This window comes from Aedes aegypti, chromosome 3 (genome assembly GCF_002204515.2).
Source record: "Aedes aegypti strain LVP_AGWG chromosome 3, AaegL5.0 Primary Assembly, whole genome shotgun sequence".
Taxonomy (NCBI): Eukaryota; Metazoa; Arthropoda; class Insecta; order Diptera; family Culicidae; genus Aedes; species Aedes aegypti.
This window is the reverse complement of record NC_035109.1, coordinates 50,280,101-50,301,945: the sequence shown is the minus strand read 5'-3', so window position 1 is coordinate 50,301,945 and position 21,845 is coordinate 50,280,101. Positions and strand designations below refer to the sequence as shown.

Sequence of the window (21,845 nt, the reverse complement as noted above, 5' to 3'; positions counted from 1 at the left end):
TTGGTGAGCGGGAGTTATCTTGCAATTTGGAAAAGTGTTGTGTCATATTTCGTGTGTAGTATGGGTGCCTCTCTCCCAGGTACGAGGCGACCTTAACATGACATTTATAAACACAGTTTTTGAGTAATTTTTTATTATGTATAACAAATTCTAAATGTTTCCTGCGTGCGATGCTTCGTATTGGTATACTAGTTCGCTCTAAATTATTTGGAAGAAATATACAACTTTTTGAAGAGCAGATTTTTCTAAATGCGCGGGAAATGGTAGCTTGACGGTAGTTTGAAAATAAATTTCTTGATACTTTTGAAAGACTTTCGACCCGTGAAAATGTTCAGGCAAAACTGCTGGAGAAATCTGCAAGGAAAATACCTGAGAAAATGTTGGATAAATTTCTAGAATTTAATCCTTTAAGAATTCATTTGAAGAATTTTAATAAAAAAAATAGGGGAGAATATTAATGGAAACTTCTGGCAGAATTCTTAGAGTAAGACCTGGATATTTACCCTTTTCCTCAGAAAACCTGGATCTTTTTTTTGTTCTTTTGTAGGTTATGTATTAAACAAAAAATTCACATTATGCATTGAGGGCGAAAATGGCCATTAGCTTTGAAAAAATAAATTGCAGCAGGAATTCTACCAGAGACTCTTTTAGGAATTACACCAATTTCACCATCATTCATGCTTCCAAAGATTCCTCTCAAACATATTTTTAAATTATTTCAAGAACACTTTCAAAGATTCCTTCATGCATTCTACAGGGATTTGTTTCGGATATTTCTCTCAGGCTCCTTCAAATTTTTTTACAGAAATGTCTCCCAGAATTTCTTTCTAGATTCATCACAGAATTCCCTTGAAAAAAATCTCACAAGGATTCTTTCAGGGAGTTCTCTGGAAATTCTCATGAGATTCCTCCAGCAAAACCACCAAGGAGTCCACTTGAAACCCCTCCAGAGATACCTTCATGAATCCTTCAGAAACTTCTTTTGGAAATATTTCAGGGAATTATTTCAGATTTTGCTTCACAAATTCTCCGTAGATTTTTTCAGTTATTTCCTTCGTGATTTTTTTTTTCTAATAGTCTGCCATAGATTCCCCTAGGCATTTTGTGTCAGAGGTTTCTTAACCCCTCTACGAGCAGCTTCAATTTTTTGCCATGAAGAAATATTGATATCGCTATAACTTTTTTGTTTCTCAATATATTTGCACCACCACAAGTTCTCAAAAAACTCTTCTACTTTAATAATCTGTATTGGTTTTGATCATTGGTCATCTGGATCCGGAGATGTTCCAAAATTCCCACCCACGTTATTGTCTCAAATTACAAATTTTTATCATGTTCGGTTATTGGCTTTTCAAAACTATACTTTGACGAGAGTCTGTAGTGAAAAAATGAAACATTACGGTGCTTAACTTAAAAAACATCATATTGTAGTTTTGGACTTCTCGAAGGGAACTCAACCGATTTGAATGATTTTTTCAGTGAAGCCTTATTACCTGATATTGTATAGCCCGTATTTTTTTATAAATCGACTAAAAACAAAATGGCGGCCTAAATAATTTTATATAAGAAGTATCGGTCTTCCAAGGAATACCGGAATATATTCAAAACTAGATGACCAATGGTCAATACCGACACAAAATCTAAAAAAAAGTTTTTTGAGAACTTGTGAAGAAAAGGTGCAAAAATATCGAGAACCAAAAAAGTTATCGCAATTTGAATATTGTTTTGTGGTGATAAGATGAAGCCGCCGGTGGAGGGGTTAAGAATTATGCTTGGAATGATTTGAATCGTTTCTGTTTTGATGGTACAGTTTTTCTTCTTCGGATTTACCTATAATTTTCTAAAAAAATCTTGCGAGTGTTTTAATAATTCATCCAAGGATTCCTTCATAAATGGCTCTAGTATAGGCTTGCCAGAAGGATATTTCAGTAGGACATATTGCATTACTGGTTTTGAAAAAGGAGGACATTTCAAAGTTTTTTCCATGCTACTGATGGTACTGATGATATGTTTCGAAAGCTACATAAATTCACTAAGTAAAACATTAAACAAACCTAAAAGGTGAATAAGACTAGTTCTAAAAGCCACTTTTATGAAGATAATAAAAATAACCAAATAAACCTTAATTTTCTCATATTTTGCAACCTTAGACGCCTAAAGCCATTTTTGTATTCAACAGAAAAAAAGTGATGAAGAAGTGCGGAGTTTTAAACTGTGGTTTCTTCAACGAACGAAACATTCATTTAATAATTTTTCAGTCTAATTTTTGCTGAAATGTGTGAATTCTGGTTTAGATTTTTTGATTTGTGAAATAAATAGACCCGTATTAAAAAAAGCAATGATTGCATATTTTGAACCGGGAGGACATATGATCAAAAAGGAGGACATTTCCTCACAAAGGATACCATCTGGTAAGCCTACTCTAGTAGAAATTTCTTCAGAGATGGCTGCAAGTATTTTGTTTCAAATTCCTCTAGGGAATTCTATTCTTCAAGAATTCTTTTAGAAATTTGTTTAGGGATTTCTCCAACCAAAAATATCACTTGGCACCTCCAAAACATTTTCCTGTGGTTCTATCAAGAATTCTTCCAGGAATTTCTTCAGGAGTTTTAAAAAAACCTCTTTGAGTTTCTTGAAGAATTCCTCCAAGAAATTCCTAGGATTTTTCTTTATATATTTATCCATATATTATATTATTTATTCTACATCTTATTCTAGGAATTGTTCCTGAATTTTTTCAAGGGATTCTACCTGTTTTTTTATAGTCAGTTTTCCTAAAATCGGTCAGAATTTTCTCATGTTTTTTTATTTCAGGAACCCCTTATTTGTTCTTACAAGATTTCCACGAAGTCTAGCGATAATTCCCCAACAAATTCATCCTTAAATTCCTTCCGACACCCAAGTAAAAAACAACAAGTATTATTCCTGAAATTCTTTGAAGAATGCCTGTAAAAACTCATCCATTACATTTATACATCTGAAAACTCCTCCTGGAATTGACAGTTTTTTTTCTTTCGGAATTTCTTCAGTTATTTCTTATGGGTTTTCGTCAAAAATGTCCTCCAGATTGTTTCCTGAAATTCTTTTGAGAAATACTCCAAGAATTTCTCCAAGAAATCCGAGGAAAAGTTTTTAAATCGTTGAAGAAATCTCTTAGTAACGTCTAGGGGAATTTCTGAAGGAATTCTCGCAGGAATCCTAATAGGATTTTTTGGGGGAATCCCTTGAACAATTCCTAGACAAAATCAGGAGGAATCTGTAGACGACTCCTGGTGGAATTTTTGGATGATTTTCTGTAAGAATTCTTAGGGCAAATACTGCAGGTGCACATAGAGGTCGTCGTGTACGGTTTCATGAGGGTTTTTTTGTAGTGCGTTCCATAGGAATCTTAGACGGAAGTGATAGAGAAATATTTTAAAATGTTTTTGAGATTTGTTAGAGATTAATTTGACAGTATTTTTGTTTTTTCTTTTTGAAAAATGCCTGGAGGAGTCGTCTTGAAAATAAAGCCTGGAGGAGTCTTGAAATGAAATTCGAGACAATCTCTACTAACTTCCTGGATGAATTCCAAGAATCCTTTGAAGAAATGCCTGGACGAATCACGAAATAATTTGGGAAGGAATTTCTGAAGAAATCCCTGAAAAATATGAAGGAATCTCATATTTGAGCTTCATGTTGAGACATCAACATGGATTACACAGCTATAGATATTCCTAGAGATCTCTATGGAAAAATCTTCGCAGTGTTCTTGGAGCAATTTTTGGATTTATCTGTAGAAAAATCCATACAAATTGATTAATCTAGGAATTCCTGGATAAATTGCCGGGAGAACCACTCTGAAAAATGCAATATTTGTTTGAAATTCTGGACAAGGGGCTCTCTGTAGGAAATTTCTTGACCCATTCAGTAAAAAAAAATCCTTTACTTTTCTTGAGCGAAACAGCATACTTAGCTTTACACAACACACTGTTTTACAGGAAAACATCACCGTAGTTTGAATTGGACATTTTATGTTGAAAAAAACGTCAAATAATCGACGTCAATGAATCGATTATTTCAATTATTGAGTGAGCCAGGTATCGATGAAAAATTAATCGATTAGTGAGTCAATTAATCGATTAATCGAAATAATCGATTAATTTGCGACAACCCTATTTGAGACTTTTTGCAATTGGTTAGTAATTACTGAAGTTGGTGATCAATAAATAAGTAATAGCTTGTTTTGCTCTTTCGAGGCCGGAATTGGCTACTGAGCCACAACTTCTGAGGTTTTTTCAATTTTTTTTCACAAAAGGGCTTAAAGCCAGGGTCGAATTGAGAAATTTTATTTTCAAAATTTTTGTTTCTTAGGGCAACTGATTGGTTCCATATTTTTGCACCATGGTTAAAATAGGAGCTTGCACCGGTGTTGCAAATGGTGTTCCAATTTTATTTTACACCAGTTTTCTTATCTATTTTTTTGGAACGTGCTGACTGCCTGGTTTTTGGTCATATCTGGAACAAGATTTGAAATGTTGCAAATTTGATTTGACATACCAGTTCAAATCTATCTCCCCGAGCTTGGTAGTCTAGGAAGTGCGAGTTTAAAAAAATTTCTAGGTTTGTCTAACAGGATTTCCACCAGGAATTCCTCCGTGAAGTTCCTCCAGGAATTTTTCCGGGGATTTCTGGCAGGAATGTTTTTTGAGCTCCACCGGGAATTCCTTAGTATTTTTGCCATAGTTCCTCCAAGAATGTAATCGGAGTTTCTCCAGGAATCCTCCAATAATTCCTCGGGAATTCTCCGAAGATCCACTAGCAATCCTTCTGGAGTTACTCGAATGATTCCCCTAGATTTTCTACGGGAATTTCTCCAGAGTTTCTCCAAGAAATACTCCGAAGCTCTTCCGAGAATTTCTTACAAGTTTATCCTAGAATTTCTATAGAGTTCCCTGAAATTCTCCAGAAGTTTCTTACTTCCAATACTTTCTCCGGAGTTCCTCCAGGAATTTCTCGAAAGTTCCTCCGGAGTTCCACCAGAAATTGCTGCAAAGTTTTTCAAGTTCCTTCGGATTTCCTTTATGAAGTTACTCTGGATTTTTTTCCTTCGGAGCTCCACCAGTAATTTCCTCATGTTTTTTTTCATGGTCCCTTCAGCAATTCCTCGGGAGTTTCTTCAGTAATATCTTCGTAGTTTCTCCAGAAAATTCTTCTGGGGTTTCTCCCGAAATTTCTCTGAATATTTCTTCAGACTTCCTCCGGAAATCCTCTACAGTTGTTTATGGAGTCCCTTCAGCAATTCCTCCGAAGTTCATCTGAAGCCCCACCGGAAATTTCTTAGCAGTTCTTCCGGAAAAGTCTCCGGAGCTCCACCGAGAATACCTTCGGAGCTCTGCCGCGAATTCTATCGAGATTCATCCGGGAATTCCTTTGCAGTTCATCCGTGTACTCTTTCCGAGTTCCCCGACTTGCTGAAGCTATCAGAATTATGACTAGATGTGTTATTTAGCAACGTTCTTTTTTATGTAACACCAGTTGTTGTACAATAGATGCAGGATGTTGTTAAAATAACTGAAATTTTACACTACAGCATATCAAAATTGTAACATATTGTGTTACAAACACCGCTTTGGGAAAAAAAAAAAAACAATTAGAGTAAAAACTATATACGTTTACTCGAATGTTTTTTTTTCTGTTTTTAGAAAACGACAGAAATGAAAAAAATATACAGTGAGAGGCAAAATAAAGTGCCCACCTTACCAGTTTTCGAATTTCTCTCATTGATTTGGTTCAAATTAAAGTTAACACACCTAAATCTTTTGTGATATTTTATTTTTGATGTTCTTTTAAAGTTGCACTTACGAAATTTTGATAAAAAAAGAATTTTACCTAAAGAAAAAGAAAATCAATTTGTATTGAAAAAAAAGTAGTGACAAAAATAAGTGCCCACTTCCTTCTTGGCCCCAGAAAAGATGATTTAAGAAAAATAAAAAGCAATTTAATAGTTAATGTGTCCTCCTTTGGCCTTAAGGACTTGCTGGAGGCTCTTCGGCATGCTTTTCACCAGGTTTTGTAGGTGTTGTGGATCTAGTTCTTCCCAGGCGCGCTCCAAGGCTTCAAAATAATTATTTTTGTTGGTAACACCAGTTTTTTCAACCCTAGCATCGAGAATCGCCCACAAATTCTCGATGGGGTTGAGGTCTGGGCTTTGTGGAGGCCATTCCAGCGGTTTAATCCGACAAGACCGGAAGAAAGACTTGGTCTTCTTTCCAGTATGCTTCGGGTCGTTGTTCTAGAGAAATATGAATTTCTCTTCAAGGCCCGTCTGGATCAGCGAAACCTCCAGATTTTCCAGCAAGATGTTAATGTAGGAATCTGCCGTCATTATTCCGTCGATTTTCACGACGCTTCCTACTCCACTCCATGAAAAACACCCCCAGACCATCACATTTCATCACATCACACTTCCATGCGTCACCGTTCCTTGGATGTGGCGCTCCTGAAGCTCGAGCTGTCTAACCGAGAGCGGCGGGCTCGTGTGTGATGCAGAGCACCACATCCAAGGAACGGTGAAGCATGGAGGAGGAAATGTGATGGTCTGGGGGTGTTTTTCATGGAGTGGAGTAGAAAACCTCGTGAAAATCGACGGAATAATGATGGCAGATTCCTACATTAACATCTTGCTGGAAAATCTGGAGGTTTCGCTGATCCAGACGGGCCTTGAAGAGAAATTCATATTTCTCTAGAACAACGACCCGAAGCATACTGGAAAGAAGACCAAGTCTTTTTTCCGGTCTTGTCGGATTAAACCGCTGGAATGGCCTCCACAAAGCCCAGACCTCAACCCCATCGAGAATTTGTGGGCGATTCTCGATGCCAGGGTTGAAAAAACTGGTTCTTCTTCTTCTTTCTGGCGTTACGTCCCCACTGGGACAGAGCCTGCTTCTCAGCTTAGTGTTCTTATGAGCACTTCCACAGTTATTAACTGAGAGCTTACTATGCCAATGACCATTTTTTTGCATGCGTATATCGTGTGGCAGGTACGAAGATACTCTATGCCCTGGGAAGTCGAGAAAATTTCCAACCCGAAAAGATCCTCGACCGGTGGGATTCGAACCCACGACCCTCAGCTTGGTCTTGCTGAATAGCTGCGCGTTTACCGCTACGGCTATCTGGGCCCCTGAAAAAACTGGTGTTACCAACAAAAATAATTATTTTGAAGCCTTGGAGCGCGCCTGGGAAGAACTAGATCCACAACACCTACAAAACCTGGTGAAAAGCATGCCGAAGAGCCTCCAGCAAGTCCTTAAGGCCAAAGGAGGACACATTAACTATTAAATTGCTTTTTATTTTTCTTAAATCATCTTTTCTGGGGCCAAGAAGGAAGTGGGCACTTATTTTTGTCACTACTTTTTTTTCAATACAAATTGATTTTCTTTTTCTTTAAGTAAAATTCTTTTTTTAATCAAAATTTCGTAAGTGCAACTTTAAAAGAACATCAAAAATAAAATATCACAAAAGATTTAAGTGTGTTAACTTTAATTTGAACCAAATCAATGAGAGAAATTCGAAAACTGGTAAGGTGGGCACTTTATTTTGCCTCTCACTGTACTGTTTTTAAAAACCAAGTCAATTACGGGGATCGAACCTAGACATGTGCCAAACCACCAGAATGGACCTGACGCCCCTACCGTTAAGGCTGTTGGTACATTTGAAGTAAAAGGTGTTTTTTAAATTGCTAATGTGTCTGAGCTGAAAAAAACATGACATCACAGTTAATTACGTATATAAACAACAAACTCACTCGTTCTTGATAAATGTTCTTCATACAATAAAACACAATTGTATCATGTCCTGTAATCATAACAACCTGTGGTATAATTTTGTAATAAGATTTGTTATAACTTTTTGTAACATGATGCTTACGCAGTCCTGACGACGACTGACTCATGTTATAACACCTCCAGCGAAGGACGTTGCAAATAAAGTCATTGACTTACGAGTTTGTGGGTCTCCTGCACAGCAAAAATTTGTGAAAATTAACCAGCACGCAATTTGGACATCGACGGAAAATTGTGGCAGGCATTTGAATATGACAAGCGTTAGCCAACAGCTCAAGCAAATATGACCATCTGTCAACCAATCAGGGCCCTTCCAACTATATTTCAGTTAAATCCGCTAGAAATTTACATGAATCTGCCACAAAACAAACTCAGCCACGCTCAACAATCACCCGACCGAGAGAACGCTCCGCATTGTTGACTGCTCTTTCAATCACTTCTCGATGAAACCGCCAACCGTCGAAGCGATTCTGTGATCTCATTTTACGCAGAACGTGTTCAATTTTTGTCAGTCGCTTACTAAGATGGTGAGACAGCCGAGAGGGGCTCGGGCGTGTAGCAGTCGCGATTACAAGTCCCGTTTAGAACTTTTTTTTATATATTCATCTAGTTCGGTATCTAATTATAGCTCATTTTCAAACCAGCAGCAATGTAATTTTAAGATCGCACATAAATATCTATCCTATATGATGGAGTCCTTTTGTTACACTCGACCTGCTATAATTTTACAGGTTTCGTTCGTACTGTGTGCCCAATCAGCGTCCGAGTTCGCAACAAGCTCGTTGGTCTCGGCGCGTCCTAGCTTCAATCTCCAGTCGACGTTGCCCTTAAGGTAACGGAGGACTCTCTTAGCAGCCGTCCAGTCATTTTCCGCCGGCGCAGCAAATCTCTCCCCAAAATCGACATAGCTGCAAGTGCAAGTCGATTACATTAGCGCTCCGAGGATGCTTCGGTACTTTCTTCCATGACTCCGATCGTAGCTGTGTTCTTGGGGAATCCCTGGTCCATGGGCGTCTTCGCTACCTTCGCATTCTCCAATCCAGCTTTCACAACAAGTTTCTCAATGTACCGTAATCCGGGGTAACATTGATCATTTTTTTGAATATATCTTAAATATTTGGTTCGAAAATGCAATAGTTGCAAATTTTATATTTTTAAAACAAGTACTGCCACCCATAGCTCGTGACTATATACTTTATTTTGTTTTTTGAAAGGTTTAAGCGTGTTAAAAAAAAATGTTATAAGGGATTTTTTTATATGTCTGATATGGTACCATTGATCACCTATGTAAACAACGTTCGGTAATTTTGAAAATGTCGTTACCTACTAAAATCATGGCCCCTGAAGCCGAATATGCAAGCCAAATGCTTACAAGTCATTTATTTTTTGAGTTATTTTAAAATTAAAAACTTGTCGAACAGCAGAATACGCCTAAAGATAGGCAATTTCCTAAAGGAAAGTTACATTCTTAACATGAAACATTCTTATGAAAGTTTTGGCAACGGAATCGTTTTCGGCGATGCCGTTTTTAGAAAGAACCGCATTTTCCTTGCTTATATCAGTTACAGAACTTATGTGAGACATGAATGTTTGGTAGTGTCATCCTTAACCATTGAAATCAATGTTTCGAAAAGTTGCCAAATTTACGCATAAGGTAAACGCAATTTTCGCAAAAATCTTCACTTTTATCAGCTGATGAATATAAGAAAGAGATGTACCATTCATGATTTGGAAATGTTCCATCAATAAATGATTATGCGAACTTTTCATGAGATGGGTCACTTCGATCAATGTTACCCCGCTGATCAATGATACCCCGGATTACGGTACCCTTAACACAGAGTCTGTAGACTCTGTCAGAGCCTCGCTGTAGTTCCAGACCCAAGAAATGCTTCGCTTCGCAGAGCCAGCTTATCTCGAAGTTTTTCCTCAAAGCCTCTTTGACACGCTTGATTTCAGTTTCACAAGCAAAGAGAAGATCGTCGACGTATACGATGGCATAAATTCTGATTCCGTTCCTTATCATAGTGAACAAACATGGATTCGCTGAATAGGCGACAAACTTCATGCTCTTCAATACTTCAAACAACTTCTGGTTCCAGCACCAAGCGGATTGCTTTAACCCATAGATGCTCCGACGCAATCTGCAAACTTTCTCCGCCTGGCTTCGCACTGCGTAACCGAGGTGGTTGACGTATGTACACCTCCTCATCGTTGTCAACATACAAATAGGCAGTCTTTACATCCAAGTGCCGCAGAAGCAGACCATCTCTTCCGAATAGCGGCAAAAGTGTACGTAGAGTAGCGTGGCGAGTGACAGAGGCAATCACCTCATCAAAGTCTAATTCGTTCAACTTCGCCTTGTAAACCCAACGACTACCCACTACTATCTTGACGGATGGTCCCAAGTGCCGTTCACCTTGCGCTACTGGTACTCATCGTCCATCGCACGTCGTCCATCGCACTTCGCCCATTTTGCTTTCTCGTTGCTTCGTTGAAGTTTACCAGCCTTGGAACGCTCACTGGAACATCCTCTTGCTTAACTGGTTCTTCGGGTGGCTCCATCTTAATCCCCAACGGATTTTCTTGGAATGCTTGAGACAAGCTCATGTCAAAGAACTCTTCACGTTCACTATCGACTGCGCTGCAATCATACTCGGTTTTACTCATATCCGTGGTCCGTAGAAGGTCCTCTGATGCGACATAGCTTCCTCCTCCTCTAGCTCGACAAACTTGGCATCGCGACTAGTCGTATCCTTTTCAGTTTCCAAATATACAAAACGGTAGGCCGTGTGCTGTTCGGAGTAACCGATGAATGTCAGCTTAGCGCCTTGCTGTAAAGTTTTCCGAGCTTGATGTCCGAAAGGTGGACCCAAGTCTTACAGCTTAACACCTTAAGGTAGCTCAGGTCGAGTAGCACCGCTATCGATCACCCAGTGAATTTCCGGTTGCTCCTCACCGGCAAGAAAAAGAACTATATTCGAATGCTCCGTTGTAGCCTGCTTCGCTCTCGGGTGGCTCTTCTAGTTTTGTTCACCGCTCTGCTTCAGCTTCTCCTGGAGTGGACGACAGTTTCGACGCAGATGTTCCTTCTTTTTTCAGAAGAAACAATTTTCGTTGTCTCCAATCCAGAGTAGGAATCAGGAAGGCACCTCAGGATCATGGCGATCTTCAAAGTGTTTTCCAAAGCGAACAAGTCTTTCACCTCGAATAAGTAGCTTCCTAGATTGCCTCCTTCGCGCAAATTGTAGAGCTGCTTCAGCAGCGAGTCTCTCGAAGTAATGGTAACTTTCTCGTGGTATTTCTGCAGCTGCGCCTAGACATCTAACGCTAATGCTGCCATCATTACAAGGCTGCACTGGTTGCCGTCGATGCACAACTCCGTCGGAGCCTTCGCCTTCTTGTCGTCCTTAGTCCACTACGGTGTTACCGGCTCTGGCTTCACGGAGTTGATGACGTACCAGAGTTCCTCTCTGGTGAGTAGCATTTCCATTCTAAACTTCCAGGTTTGCCAATTGCGGTTGTTCAGTTTGGGGAACTTGCTCAAGGAATCCATTCTGCGCTGCAACAACACACTCACGACCATAAATTCTACAAATTCTATCGGAAGTTCCTCTACAGATTCCATCGTAAGTTCCTATAGGGATTACATCGGAATTTTCTATAGGGATTCCATCAAAAGTTCTTCTGGGGATTTCATCAGTTGTTCGTCTAAGGATTCCATCTGGAATTTTTCAAGAGATTCCATCAGAAGTTCCTTCAGGGATTGTACCTGGAACTCATCTAGGGATTCCATCAGGAGTTTCTCCAGGGATTCCATCAGAAGGTATTTCAGAGATTTCGCTTGGAATTCCTCCATGGATTCTATCAGGAGTTTCTCTAGCGATTTCATCAGGAGTTCTTCTTGGAATCTCATCAGGAATTTCTCCAATGATTCCATCAGGAGTTCCTTCAAGAATATCTTTAGAAATTTCTCTAAGCATTTTATCAGAAGTTCCTCCAGGGATTCCATCAGGAGTTCTGAGATTACACCTGGAATTGCTCAAGAGGGTTTTTATAGAGTTTATATCAGGAGTTCCTCGAGGAATTACATCAATATTTTTTCTAGGATTATCATAAAGAGTTTCTCTGGGGATTTTATCAGGAGTTCCATAAGGAAACCTATCAGGAATTGCTCCAGGGAATGCATCAGAAGTTCCTAAAGGGATTCCATCAGTAGTCCCTCCAATGATTCCATCACAGGTTCCTTCCAAAATATCTTTAGAAATTCCTCCAAGGATTCAATCGGATAGGAATGTACGGATTCTATCAGGAGTACCTTTAGGGCTTCTGGGGATATCATCAGAAGTTCCTGCAGCAATTCCATCAATAATTACCTCTGAGATTTTACCTGGAATTCCTCCAACGATTCTATCAGCAGTTCCATTCCATTCCATTTCCATTCCATTTCCATTCCATTCCATTTCCATTCCATTTCCATTCCATTTCCATTCCATTTCCATTCCATTTCCATTCCATTTCCATTCCATTTCCATTCCATTTCCATTCCATTTCCATTCCATTTCCATTCCATTTCCATTCCATTTCCATTCCATTTCCATTCCATTTCCATTCCATTTCCATTCCATTTCCATTCCATTTCCATTCCATTTCCATTCCATTTCCATTCCATTTCCATTCCATTTCCATTCCATTTCCATTCCATTTCCATTCCATTTCCATTCCATTCCATTTCCATTCCATTTCCATTCCATTTCCATTCCATTTCCATTCCATTTCCATTCCATTTCCATTCCATTTCCATTCCATTTCCATTCCATTTCCATTCCATTTCCATTCCATTTCCATTCCATTTCCATTCCATTTCCATTCCATTTCCATTCCATTTCCATTCCATTTCCATTCCATTTCCATTCCATTTCCATTCCATTTCCATTCCATTTCCATTCCATTTCCATTCCATTTCCATTCCATTTCCATTCCATTTCCATTCCATTTCCATTCCATTTCCATTCCATTTCCATTCCATTTCCATTCCATTTCCATTCCATTTCCATTCCATTTCCATTCCATTTCCATTCCATTTCCATTCCATTTCCATTCCATTTCCATTCCATTTCCATTCCATTTCCATTCCATTTCCATTCCATTTCCATTCCATTTCCATTCCATTTCCATTCCATTTCCATTCCATTTTTCCATTCCATTCCATTCCATTTCCATTCCATTTCCATTCCATTTCCATTCCATTTCCATTCCATTTCCATTCCATTTCCATTCCATTTCCATTCCATTTCCATTCCATTTCCATTCCATTTCCATTCCATTTCCATTCCATTTCCATTCCATTTCCATTCCATTTCCATTCCATTTCCATTCCATTTCCATTCCATTTCCATTCCATTTCCATTCCATTTCCATTCCATTTCCATTCCATTTCCATTCCATTTCCATTCCATTTCCATTCCATTTCCATTCCATTTCCATTCCATTTCCATTCCATTTCCATTCCATTTCCATTCCATTTCCATTCCATTTCCATTCCATTTCCATTCCATTTCCATTCCATTTCCATTCCATTTCCATTCCATTTCCATTCCATTTCCATTCCATTTCCATTCCATTTCCATTCCATTTCCATTCCATTTCCATTCCATTTCCATTCCATTTCCATTCCATTTCCATTCATTTCCATTCCATTTCCATTCCATTTCCATTCCATTTCCATTCCATTTCCATTCCATTTCCATTCCATTTCCATTCCATTTCCATTCCATTCCATCTAGGGATATCATAAGGAATTCCTCTAGGAATTCTATCAGGCGTTCCATCAGGAATCTTATCAGGAATTCCTCCAGGGATTTTATCAGAAACTCCTAGAAGAATTCCATCAGGAATTTTTCAAGGGATTTCATCAGGAGTTCCTCCAATGGTTTAACCTGGAGTTCCTTCAAGAATATAAACAGAAGGATGCCATCAGGACTTCCTCCGGATCCCATCAAGAGTTTCTCTAGGGATTCTATCAGGAGAACCTTTAGGGCATCCACGAGAGTTCATCTGGTGATTTTATCGGGAGTTCATCCAGGGATTTCATCAAGAGTTCTTTCAGAGATTCGGCCTGGAATTCCTCCAAAGATTCTATCAGGAGTACCTCTAGAGATTTTATCAGGAATTTATCAAGAAATTCCATCAGGATTTCTTCTGGGGATTACATAAGGAGTTCTTCAAGGGTTTCTTACAGGAGTTTCATCAGGAATTCCTTCAGAGATTCCATCAAGAGTTTCGTCAGCGAATGCATCTGGAACTCCTCAAGGGATTTCATCAGGAGTACCTCTAGCAATTCCATCAGATGTTTTTACAGGGATTCCATCAGCAGTTCCTTTAGAGATTCCACCTGAAATTCTTCCAGGGATTCTATCAGGAGTTCCTCTAGGCATTCCATCAGGAGTTCTTCTAGGATTTTCATCAGGAGTTCCTAAAATTATTCCAATAGGAGTTACTTCAACAATATTTTTAGAAATTCCTCCAAGGATTTCATCAGGATTTTCTCCAGTGATACCATCAGGAGTTCTTATAGGGATTCTATCAGGAGTAACTTTGGGACTTTCATCAGAGTCCCTCTGGGGATATCATCAGGAGTTCCTCCAGGGATTCCTTCAAGAGTTGAATCGGAGATTTCACCAAGAATTTCTATCAGCAGTTCCTCTAGAGATTATTTCAGAACTTCCTCGAGGTATTTCTTCAATATTTTTTTCTAGATATATCATCAGGAGTTCGTCTAAAGAATATATCAGTAGTTCTTTGAAAAATTTCATCAATATTTCTTCTAGGAATATCATAAGGAGTTCCTACAACGATTCCATCAGGATTTCCTCCAATGATTCTATCAGGAATTCCTATAGGGATCAAGAGTAACTTAAGGGCTTCCATCAAATTTCTGCTGGGGATTTCATCAGGAGTGCCTCCAGGAATTCAATCAAGAGTTTCTTCAGAGATTCCACCTGGAATTCCTCCAGAGATTCAATCAAGAGTTCCCCGAGAAATTCCACCAGGATTTCGTCTAAGGATATCATAAAGACTTTCTCTAGCAATTCTATCAGGAGTTCTATCAGGAATTCAGGAGTACCTATAAAGATTCCATCAGCAGTTCTTCAAGAGATTTCATCAGGAGTTCCTCCAACGATTCCATCAGGACTTCCTTCAAGAATATCTCTAGAAACTCCTACAAGGATTCTATCAGGAGTTACTCCATTGATTATATAAGGAATTCCTTCAGGGATCATCATTAATTTCTTCATAAACTTCAACAGGAGTTCCTATAAAGATTCCATAATGATTCGTTTAGAAGCTCTTCTAGAGATAACATAAGGAGTTCTTCTGGGGATTACATCAGGAGTTCTTTTGTGGATTTCATTAGCATTTTTCTTTAAATATTCCACCTGGAATTCCTCCAAGATTCTATCAAAAGTTCCTGTAGGGATTCCATCAGGAGTTTCCCTGAGTATTTCAATAGGATGTTGGGATTTCATCAAGAGTTCCCAAGGGGATTCCATCAGGAGTTCCTTTAGAAAACTCACCTGGACTGCCTACAGGGGTCCTTTCAGAAGTTTCTTAAGGGATTCTATCAAAAATTCCTTCGGAGATTCCACCTGGAAAACCTCTAGAGATAAAATCAGGGGTTCCTCAAGGAATTCCATCAGGATTCCTTCTTAGGGTTTGATAAAGAGTGCCTCCTTGCATATTATCAGAAATACCTCCAGGGATTTCATCAGGAGTTCCTATAGGGATCCCGTCGGCATTTCCTTCAGAGATTTCATTAGAAATTCCTCTAGGGACTACATCAGAAAATCTTCTAGGTATTATAGCAGAAGTAACTTCAGGGATTCCATCAGGAGAGCTTCTAAGGATTTTATCAGGAGTTCCTCCAGGGTTGCCACTAGGAGTTCCTTCAGAGATTCTACCTGGAATTTTTACAGGAATTCTATCAAGAGATTCTCAAATGATTCTGTGTGGCACGCCCTATTACATAACATCATTGATGATGATAATGATGATAGAAGCATCACACATATAGAACGGCAGCACCGATGTACCACTCACGTTATCTGAGTGCGAGTGTGCACTTGCAGTCGAGCACTGCTTCACAGTGCAATCATGTCTACTTTGGGCTTGGGCCTCTTTCTGCATCCAGCTCTCGTGAAGGTGAGACGTGTTTTTCCGGACAGCCGGTTGGGTGATTCCACTTGAGACGCGCTGCTAAGTTTTGCACAGAAATTTCTCTAGGGATTTCATCAGGAGTTCATCAATAGATTTCATTGGGAGTTTCTTCGAGAGATTCCATCAGAAGTTCTGCCTTGGATTTCACCTGGGATTCCATCATGAATACCTTCTGGGATTCCATCAAAAGTTCTGTCATGGATTCTATCAATAATTCTTCCGAAGGTTTCTTCAGGGATCCTTCTGGTTTAGGGTTATTCTGGGTTCCATCATGGTTGCCTAGGAAAAATCCTTCAATACTGGAAAGAATTGATGGAAAAAAATATTTAGGAATCTTCGGAGAAATTTATTGTAGATTATTGAAGTTATTCCTAGGACGAATGCCTCGTAGGACCCTTCAGAAATACAAGGAAGAATCTTTGAAGGAAACACTGGTGGAATTTAAAAAAATATATTATTGAAAATTCCCTAGAAGAATATCGGAGAATAACCTGGGGAACCTCTCGAAAAATTGCATGCGGAATCTCTAGCGGAATTCTTGCTGATTTCTCGTGTAGAAGGTTTTGAAGATTTCTTTTGCAGTATTTCTAGTGGAATCCCTGAAGGCTTCCAGGATGAATCCTTGGAGGAATTCCTTGATGAATCCTTGGATAAATTTTGAGTCGAATCATTGTAAGAGTTCCTGGAGTAAATCTCTGCATATATTTCTGTAGGAGTTTTTGAAGGAATTTCTCGCGAAATGGAATTTCTGAAGCAGCTCCTTGTGGAATTTAATGAGGAACCCTTTTTTAAGGCATCTTTGAAGAAATTGATATAGCAATCTCTGGAGGGATTCTTGGAGGCAGCCTTGGAGCAAGCCATGAAGAATTACTGAAAAAAGTATTTGAGGAATTTTTTGGATTGATCTTTGAAGGAATCAGTGGAAAAAATCACAATAATTTGTAGATGGACCTTTGAAGGAATCTCTGGGAGAATGCCCCCTGAAAGTATTCCTGAGGAATTTGTGGTTAAATCTGTGGATAAATTTCTAGAAGAATCTATCTATCTATATAAATAAAAATAGAATGGTGTTTGTATGTCACGAAATAGCTTACGAATGGGTGAACGAATCTGGATGATTCTATCTCCGCTTTGTCCGTCAAGGGTTCTGATGTGTTTGTGTGTATAAAGATCCCAGGATATTCATCAGGAAAGTTTGAGAAACGAGAGTGAACGGATCTGTCATTCTGTATGAAACGATTCATAGCATTTTTCAACAGCCTACTTGAGGACAAGACAAACTTTGCAGGGACCACTAGTTATTGATAAAATTCCTGGTAGAATCCCAGCAAGAATTTTTGTGGAATCATTAGTTATGGATTTCTGGAAAAAAAAAACTTCAAAATAATAAACCACGAAAAGATTCTGGATAGAATGTTTGAAAGAAATCCAACAGCCATTCTCATACCGATGACTACTCAGAATATTTCCCGACAGAGACCTCTCATAATTTCAGAGTTTTTCCGGAATACTTCGTGCGATTTATAGCTGGAATTCCTCAACAATGTCCATTTCTTCCGGTACTTAAATGTTGAAAGATCTGTTCATCCTTGCTACGATTATGGCCAAAAAATCGCAGAAATTTTCTCCCGCACAGCCGGTGTGTTGACAGTCTGTCAAACAATTGCATCAACATAAATCGGTTTGACTAACTTTAGGGGTGGAATCAATGTTGGTCAAACCGTCTGAGCGTCTGTGGGCTGCATTATACGGTATGGTATTTAATGTGTTCCATACTATGGTGTAGCAGATGCACTGCCCGGTGTAGAGGGATGACACGTTGTGTTCCTAAAACAAGGCATGCTGTTCTGCTCAATTAATGTAAATCATTTCTGTTGAAGAAATGGTCATGACATTTTCTACATTTGAATTGACATTTCTTTTCAACTGCATACTGCGATCGAAGAAAAATGCTTTTCTTCACCATTCCTTCAAATAAATTTCCCACTTACTTTTCTGTTCAAGTGCATACTTCCCACAACACATCAAATCACACCTCAGAATTTCCGTATATACATCCGAAAACTTCACTAGCTTGGGAGTAGTTTATCAACTTTAGTGTCCAGTTTCGAGAATTCAAAACTCTATGACGTCAATAACGGTGACGGCCATGTCCTTGCTAGGACAGTCAAGAGCGGGAATAAATATTAGTGTGACATCCATTGTTATTGAAGACCGAGTATACCTCGGCATCTTCATGGTTATCACCGGAAGGAGTTTTTGTTAGTGCTGAAAGTTTACCGTTCGATAATAATAATCAAAAATGCTACAATTTCTATCCGCAACAGTTTGCAGCATATTACTCATTTGAAGCCTGTTTTGGTTTACTGTGTTTATTTACCATTTGACAATGGACGGTCCATCATCGGTACAACCAAGCAGTTTGCTTCCATTGAAAAACGCTTATCTTATCAATTTTGAAGGAAGGCCTCCTTTGATGGATTCGATTATTTGTTTAGAGTTCGCAATGTCCACAGACAAACGAATGAAACAACAAATTCACTTTTGTTTACACTAAACGTGAAATTCTCTGAACGTTTTCGACCTTCAATTGCTTATAATGCAGCGTCCATTTGTCTATGGGAACAAGTTAGCACCTTCTGATATCATTCATCGCATCCGTCCCCTTGAAGCCACGAAACAAATAGCCACGAATTATTAGCTCACCATGGCGGTTGGATCGCTTCGTCGCAATGAATCGTAATAACCTCGAAATTGTTTTACCTCATAAAACTAACTTCCGTTTTCCCTTCCAACCCTCCTTTACAGAAGTCGAGCATTCCGGCCGGGCACAACTCGCAAGTACCGCAAGCGGGCCATCCTGAAGAGCGGCGAGTGTAACATTTCCACTTCCAAGGTTTCGCAGCAACACTTGCGCTTCCTGCAGGACATCTTCACAACCCTTGTGGACGCCCAATGGCGCTGGACGCTGCTCGTGTTCGCCTTCAGCTTCATCGGCTCGTGGCTGTTCTTCGCCGTGATCTGGTGGCTGATTGCGTTCACCCATGGCGACTTGGAGGAGATGCATCTGCCCGACCATCAAGGTAGGCGACGAGTACTGTGACTCATTCTGAGAATTGAAATCAATCGGTTGCTTTGATCTTTTCAGCTGAAGTCGGGTGGACTCCCTGCGTGTACAACATCGTGTCGTTCACCTCGTGCTTTTTGTTCTCGATCGAAACGCAGCACACGATCGGCTATGGTGTTCGTACGACTACGGAGGAATGTCCCGAGGCGATCTTCATCATGTGCTTCCAATCGATCTACGGAGTGATGATTCAGGCATTTATGGTGGGAATCGTGTTTGCGAAGATGACCCGACCAAAGCATCGCACCCAGACACTGCTGTTCTCGAAGAACGCGGTGATCTGTCAGAGGGACGGAGAACTAAGCTTGATGTTCCGAGTTGGAGATATGCGCAAGAGTCACATCATTGGGGCAAGCATTCGGGCACAGTTGATCCGAACCCGGACGACTAAGGAGGGCGAAATCTTGTCTCAGTACCAGACAGAGTTGGACGTAGGAGCGGATGGATGTGGATCGGATTTGTTCTTCATCTGGCCACAGATCGTTGTTCATAAGATCAACGAAAACTCACCGATGTATAATATGTGCGCTTCGGACCTACTGCAAGATAGATTCGAAATTGTGGTGATTCTGGAAGGTACGGTTGAATCCACCGGACAGTCCACCCAAGCCAGATCAAGTTATGTCAACTCGGAGATTTTGTGGGGTCATCGCTTTGAGCCCGTGGTGTTCTACAACAAAGATAACCAGGGCTATGAGATCAACTACAGTAAGTTCGACGAAACGCAGCAGGTGGACACTCCTTTGTGCTCTGCTCGCGAGTTGGCCGAATTCTACAAAATTCAGGACGACTACAGAAGCAACGGTGAGTAGAAGATCCGCGACGGGAATAGTTGGCTGGTGTGTTGCTCGGTTACCTGGTGTTGCCTAGTAACACTGAATGCATGGCTTGCTTGCTGAACGTGATGGTTATTGCTTTTATTATTTTCTTCATTCGTACTGTTCCAGCCGAGGATTCGATCCAAACGCCTGCTTAGATGTCTAAATGTGCTAGTGTCGTCGTCGTTCCCTCATGCATTGACCGGAAAAGGGTGCTTTTTCATCCCTCGAACTTCCTCATTCCCATCTCTCCTCCGACTCCTTCATAACTCTTATTCCATTCAATCCCATACTCCATCCCATCCAATCGTTCCAAACCAAACCTAAAAATACTACAGTGCGTTGCAAACGAACCTCATTCACTCATTTAATTCTACAAAGTAAGTCCAGTTCTGGTAAAAGGGTTTTCTCACACGATCAGAAACGATCCCCACTAGAAATAATTTCACCAAAACCTTCCCCCCCTCAATACCGACTGCAGATAATCTCGACAACATCTCGTCCAAGACGCTTCTGGAGAAACGCTGGCAGCGCAAGTACGAAACCCTGATGCACAGCATCAGCCAATTCCACCTGGAGGATGAATCGGGCTCGATGCGACTCAGCCCCTTGCCTACTTACCTGACCATCCAGAACATTCCACGGCGAAATCGATCCTACCTGCAGTTGGAGAACAACTTGCGCAATCTGTTCGATTCGCCGCTAACCCATCCACCGCCGACACCTCAGGATGGACCACCCTCGTCTACACCCCCGCCGGCCATCAACGAACCTCCGGGCTACGTCGCTGGTCAAAGGGCCCGAAGCCGAACCAACTCCTAAACCAACCACCAGGGAAAGGGGGAGGGGGATGGGCGCACTTGGGTATGTGTGCGCGTGCCCTTTTTGTTGAGAAAGATCTTATTTTACCCGTAGCGTACATTCCCAACAACTCAGTCTGTAATCGAATCAAAAAGTGCTTTAGCTAGTAGGATAACAAATTCAGTACTAAAAATGGACGATATCATTTAGCGTTTAAGACCTAGGTAGGAAACTATGAGTATTAACCAACCAAGAGTGGAGAAAAACACCAGACGATTAATAAATCAAGTGATATTTTAATGGTACAAGAGAATGGTGATGATGAAGAGTGGAAACTGAAAGAAATCCTCATTTAGGGCTTGAATGACTTCAAATATTGTATTTCATGTACAGGAAAAATTCTAAAAAAATCGACAAAATCTTGATGTATGGTTTACTTTATCGAAGCACTAATATTCCTTCACTAAAGAATTTCATCCCCATCACACGACGTAAAACTTCTATAATTCACAACATTTTAGGATTTAGGAATTCCGTCATCGACTGCATATAATTAAGAAGGCATGCAAAGTTTTCAATCGTTCGGACTGAGAAAAAAGACTTGAGCGTATCAATGTGTGAGTAATGTTCAGCGTAGAAAAGGATTTCTTTGATTGTGATTGTTTTTGCTGCACTGTAAGCCGTCATGCATTTGTTTGGTCAAAAGTTATTGAGCTTATATGTTTGGGCTGTATTTTGATGGGGCCAATGAATGCAAAGGGAAATCTACATATTTCATTATAATGTATGAATGGAGGGGGTGGTGATCTAAAAAAAATCGAGTTAAACATTTTATTATAACGTTGAAGTGTTGTATTTTGACCACTCACTGTATCACTCTGAACAGTTAGTTGTGAGACGAATCAAAACTGATTGTGACCGAAATAAAAATGGGTACCGTAGTTCGGGGTGTAGTTGATCAGTAGGGAAAAGTTGATCATTCCCGTACCCACATGTATAAACTGTCAAGAGAGCTATGATCCGATTACAATTATCACAATTTGTGTAATGCCACATTACCTG

General features: G+C 39.9%; 1 protein-coding gene across 5 annotated transcripts in view; it reads left to right on the top strand.

Annotated features, from left to right (window-relative positions):
- LOC5571227 (G protein-activated inward rectifier potassium channel 3) overlaps positions 1-21,088 on the top strand; it is an 80,132-nt gene extending 59,044 nt beyond the window's left edge. For 2 of the 5 annotated variants that reach the window (XM_021851313.1, XM_021851312.1), the window contains exons 2-4: positions 18,846-19,120; positions 19,186-19,968; positions 20,464-21,088. In XM_021851313.1, coding sequence (XP_021707005.1) covers positions 18,846-19,120; positions 19,186-19,968; positions 20,464-20,804 — 1,399 coding nt within the window. In that variant the 3' untranslated portion in view covers positions 20,805-21,088. Of the gene's footprint in view, positions 1-18,666; positions 18,777-18,845; positions 19,121-19,185; positions 19,969-20,111 lie in introns of those variants that run through there. The other 3 variants (XR_002501615.1, XM_001653481.2, XM_021851314.1) reach the window with 3 other exon arrangements.
- Positions 21,089-21,845: the final 757 nt, after the last annotated feature.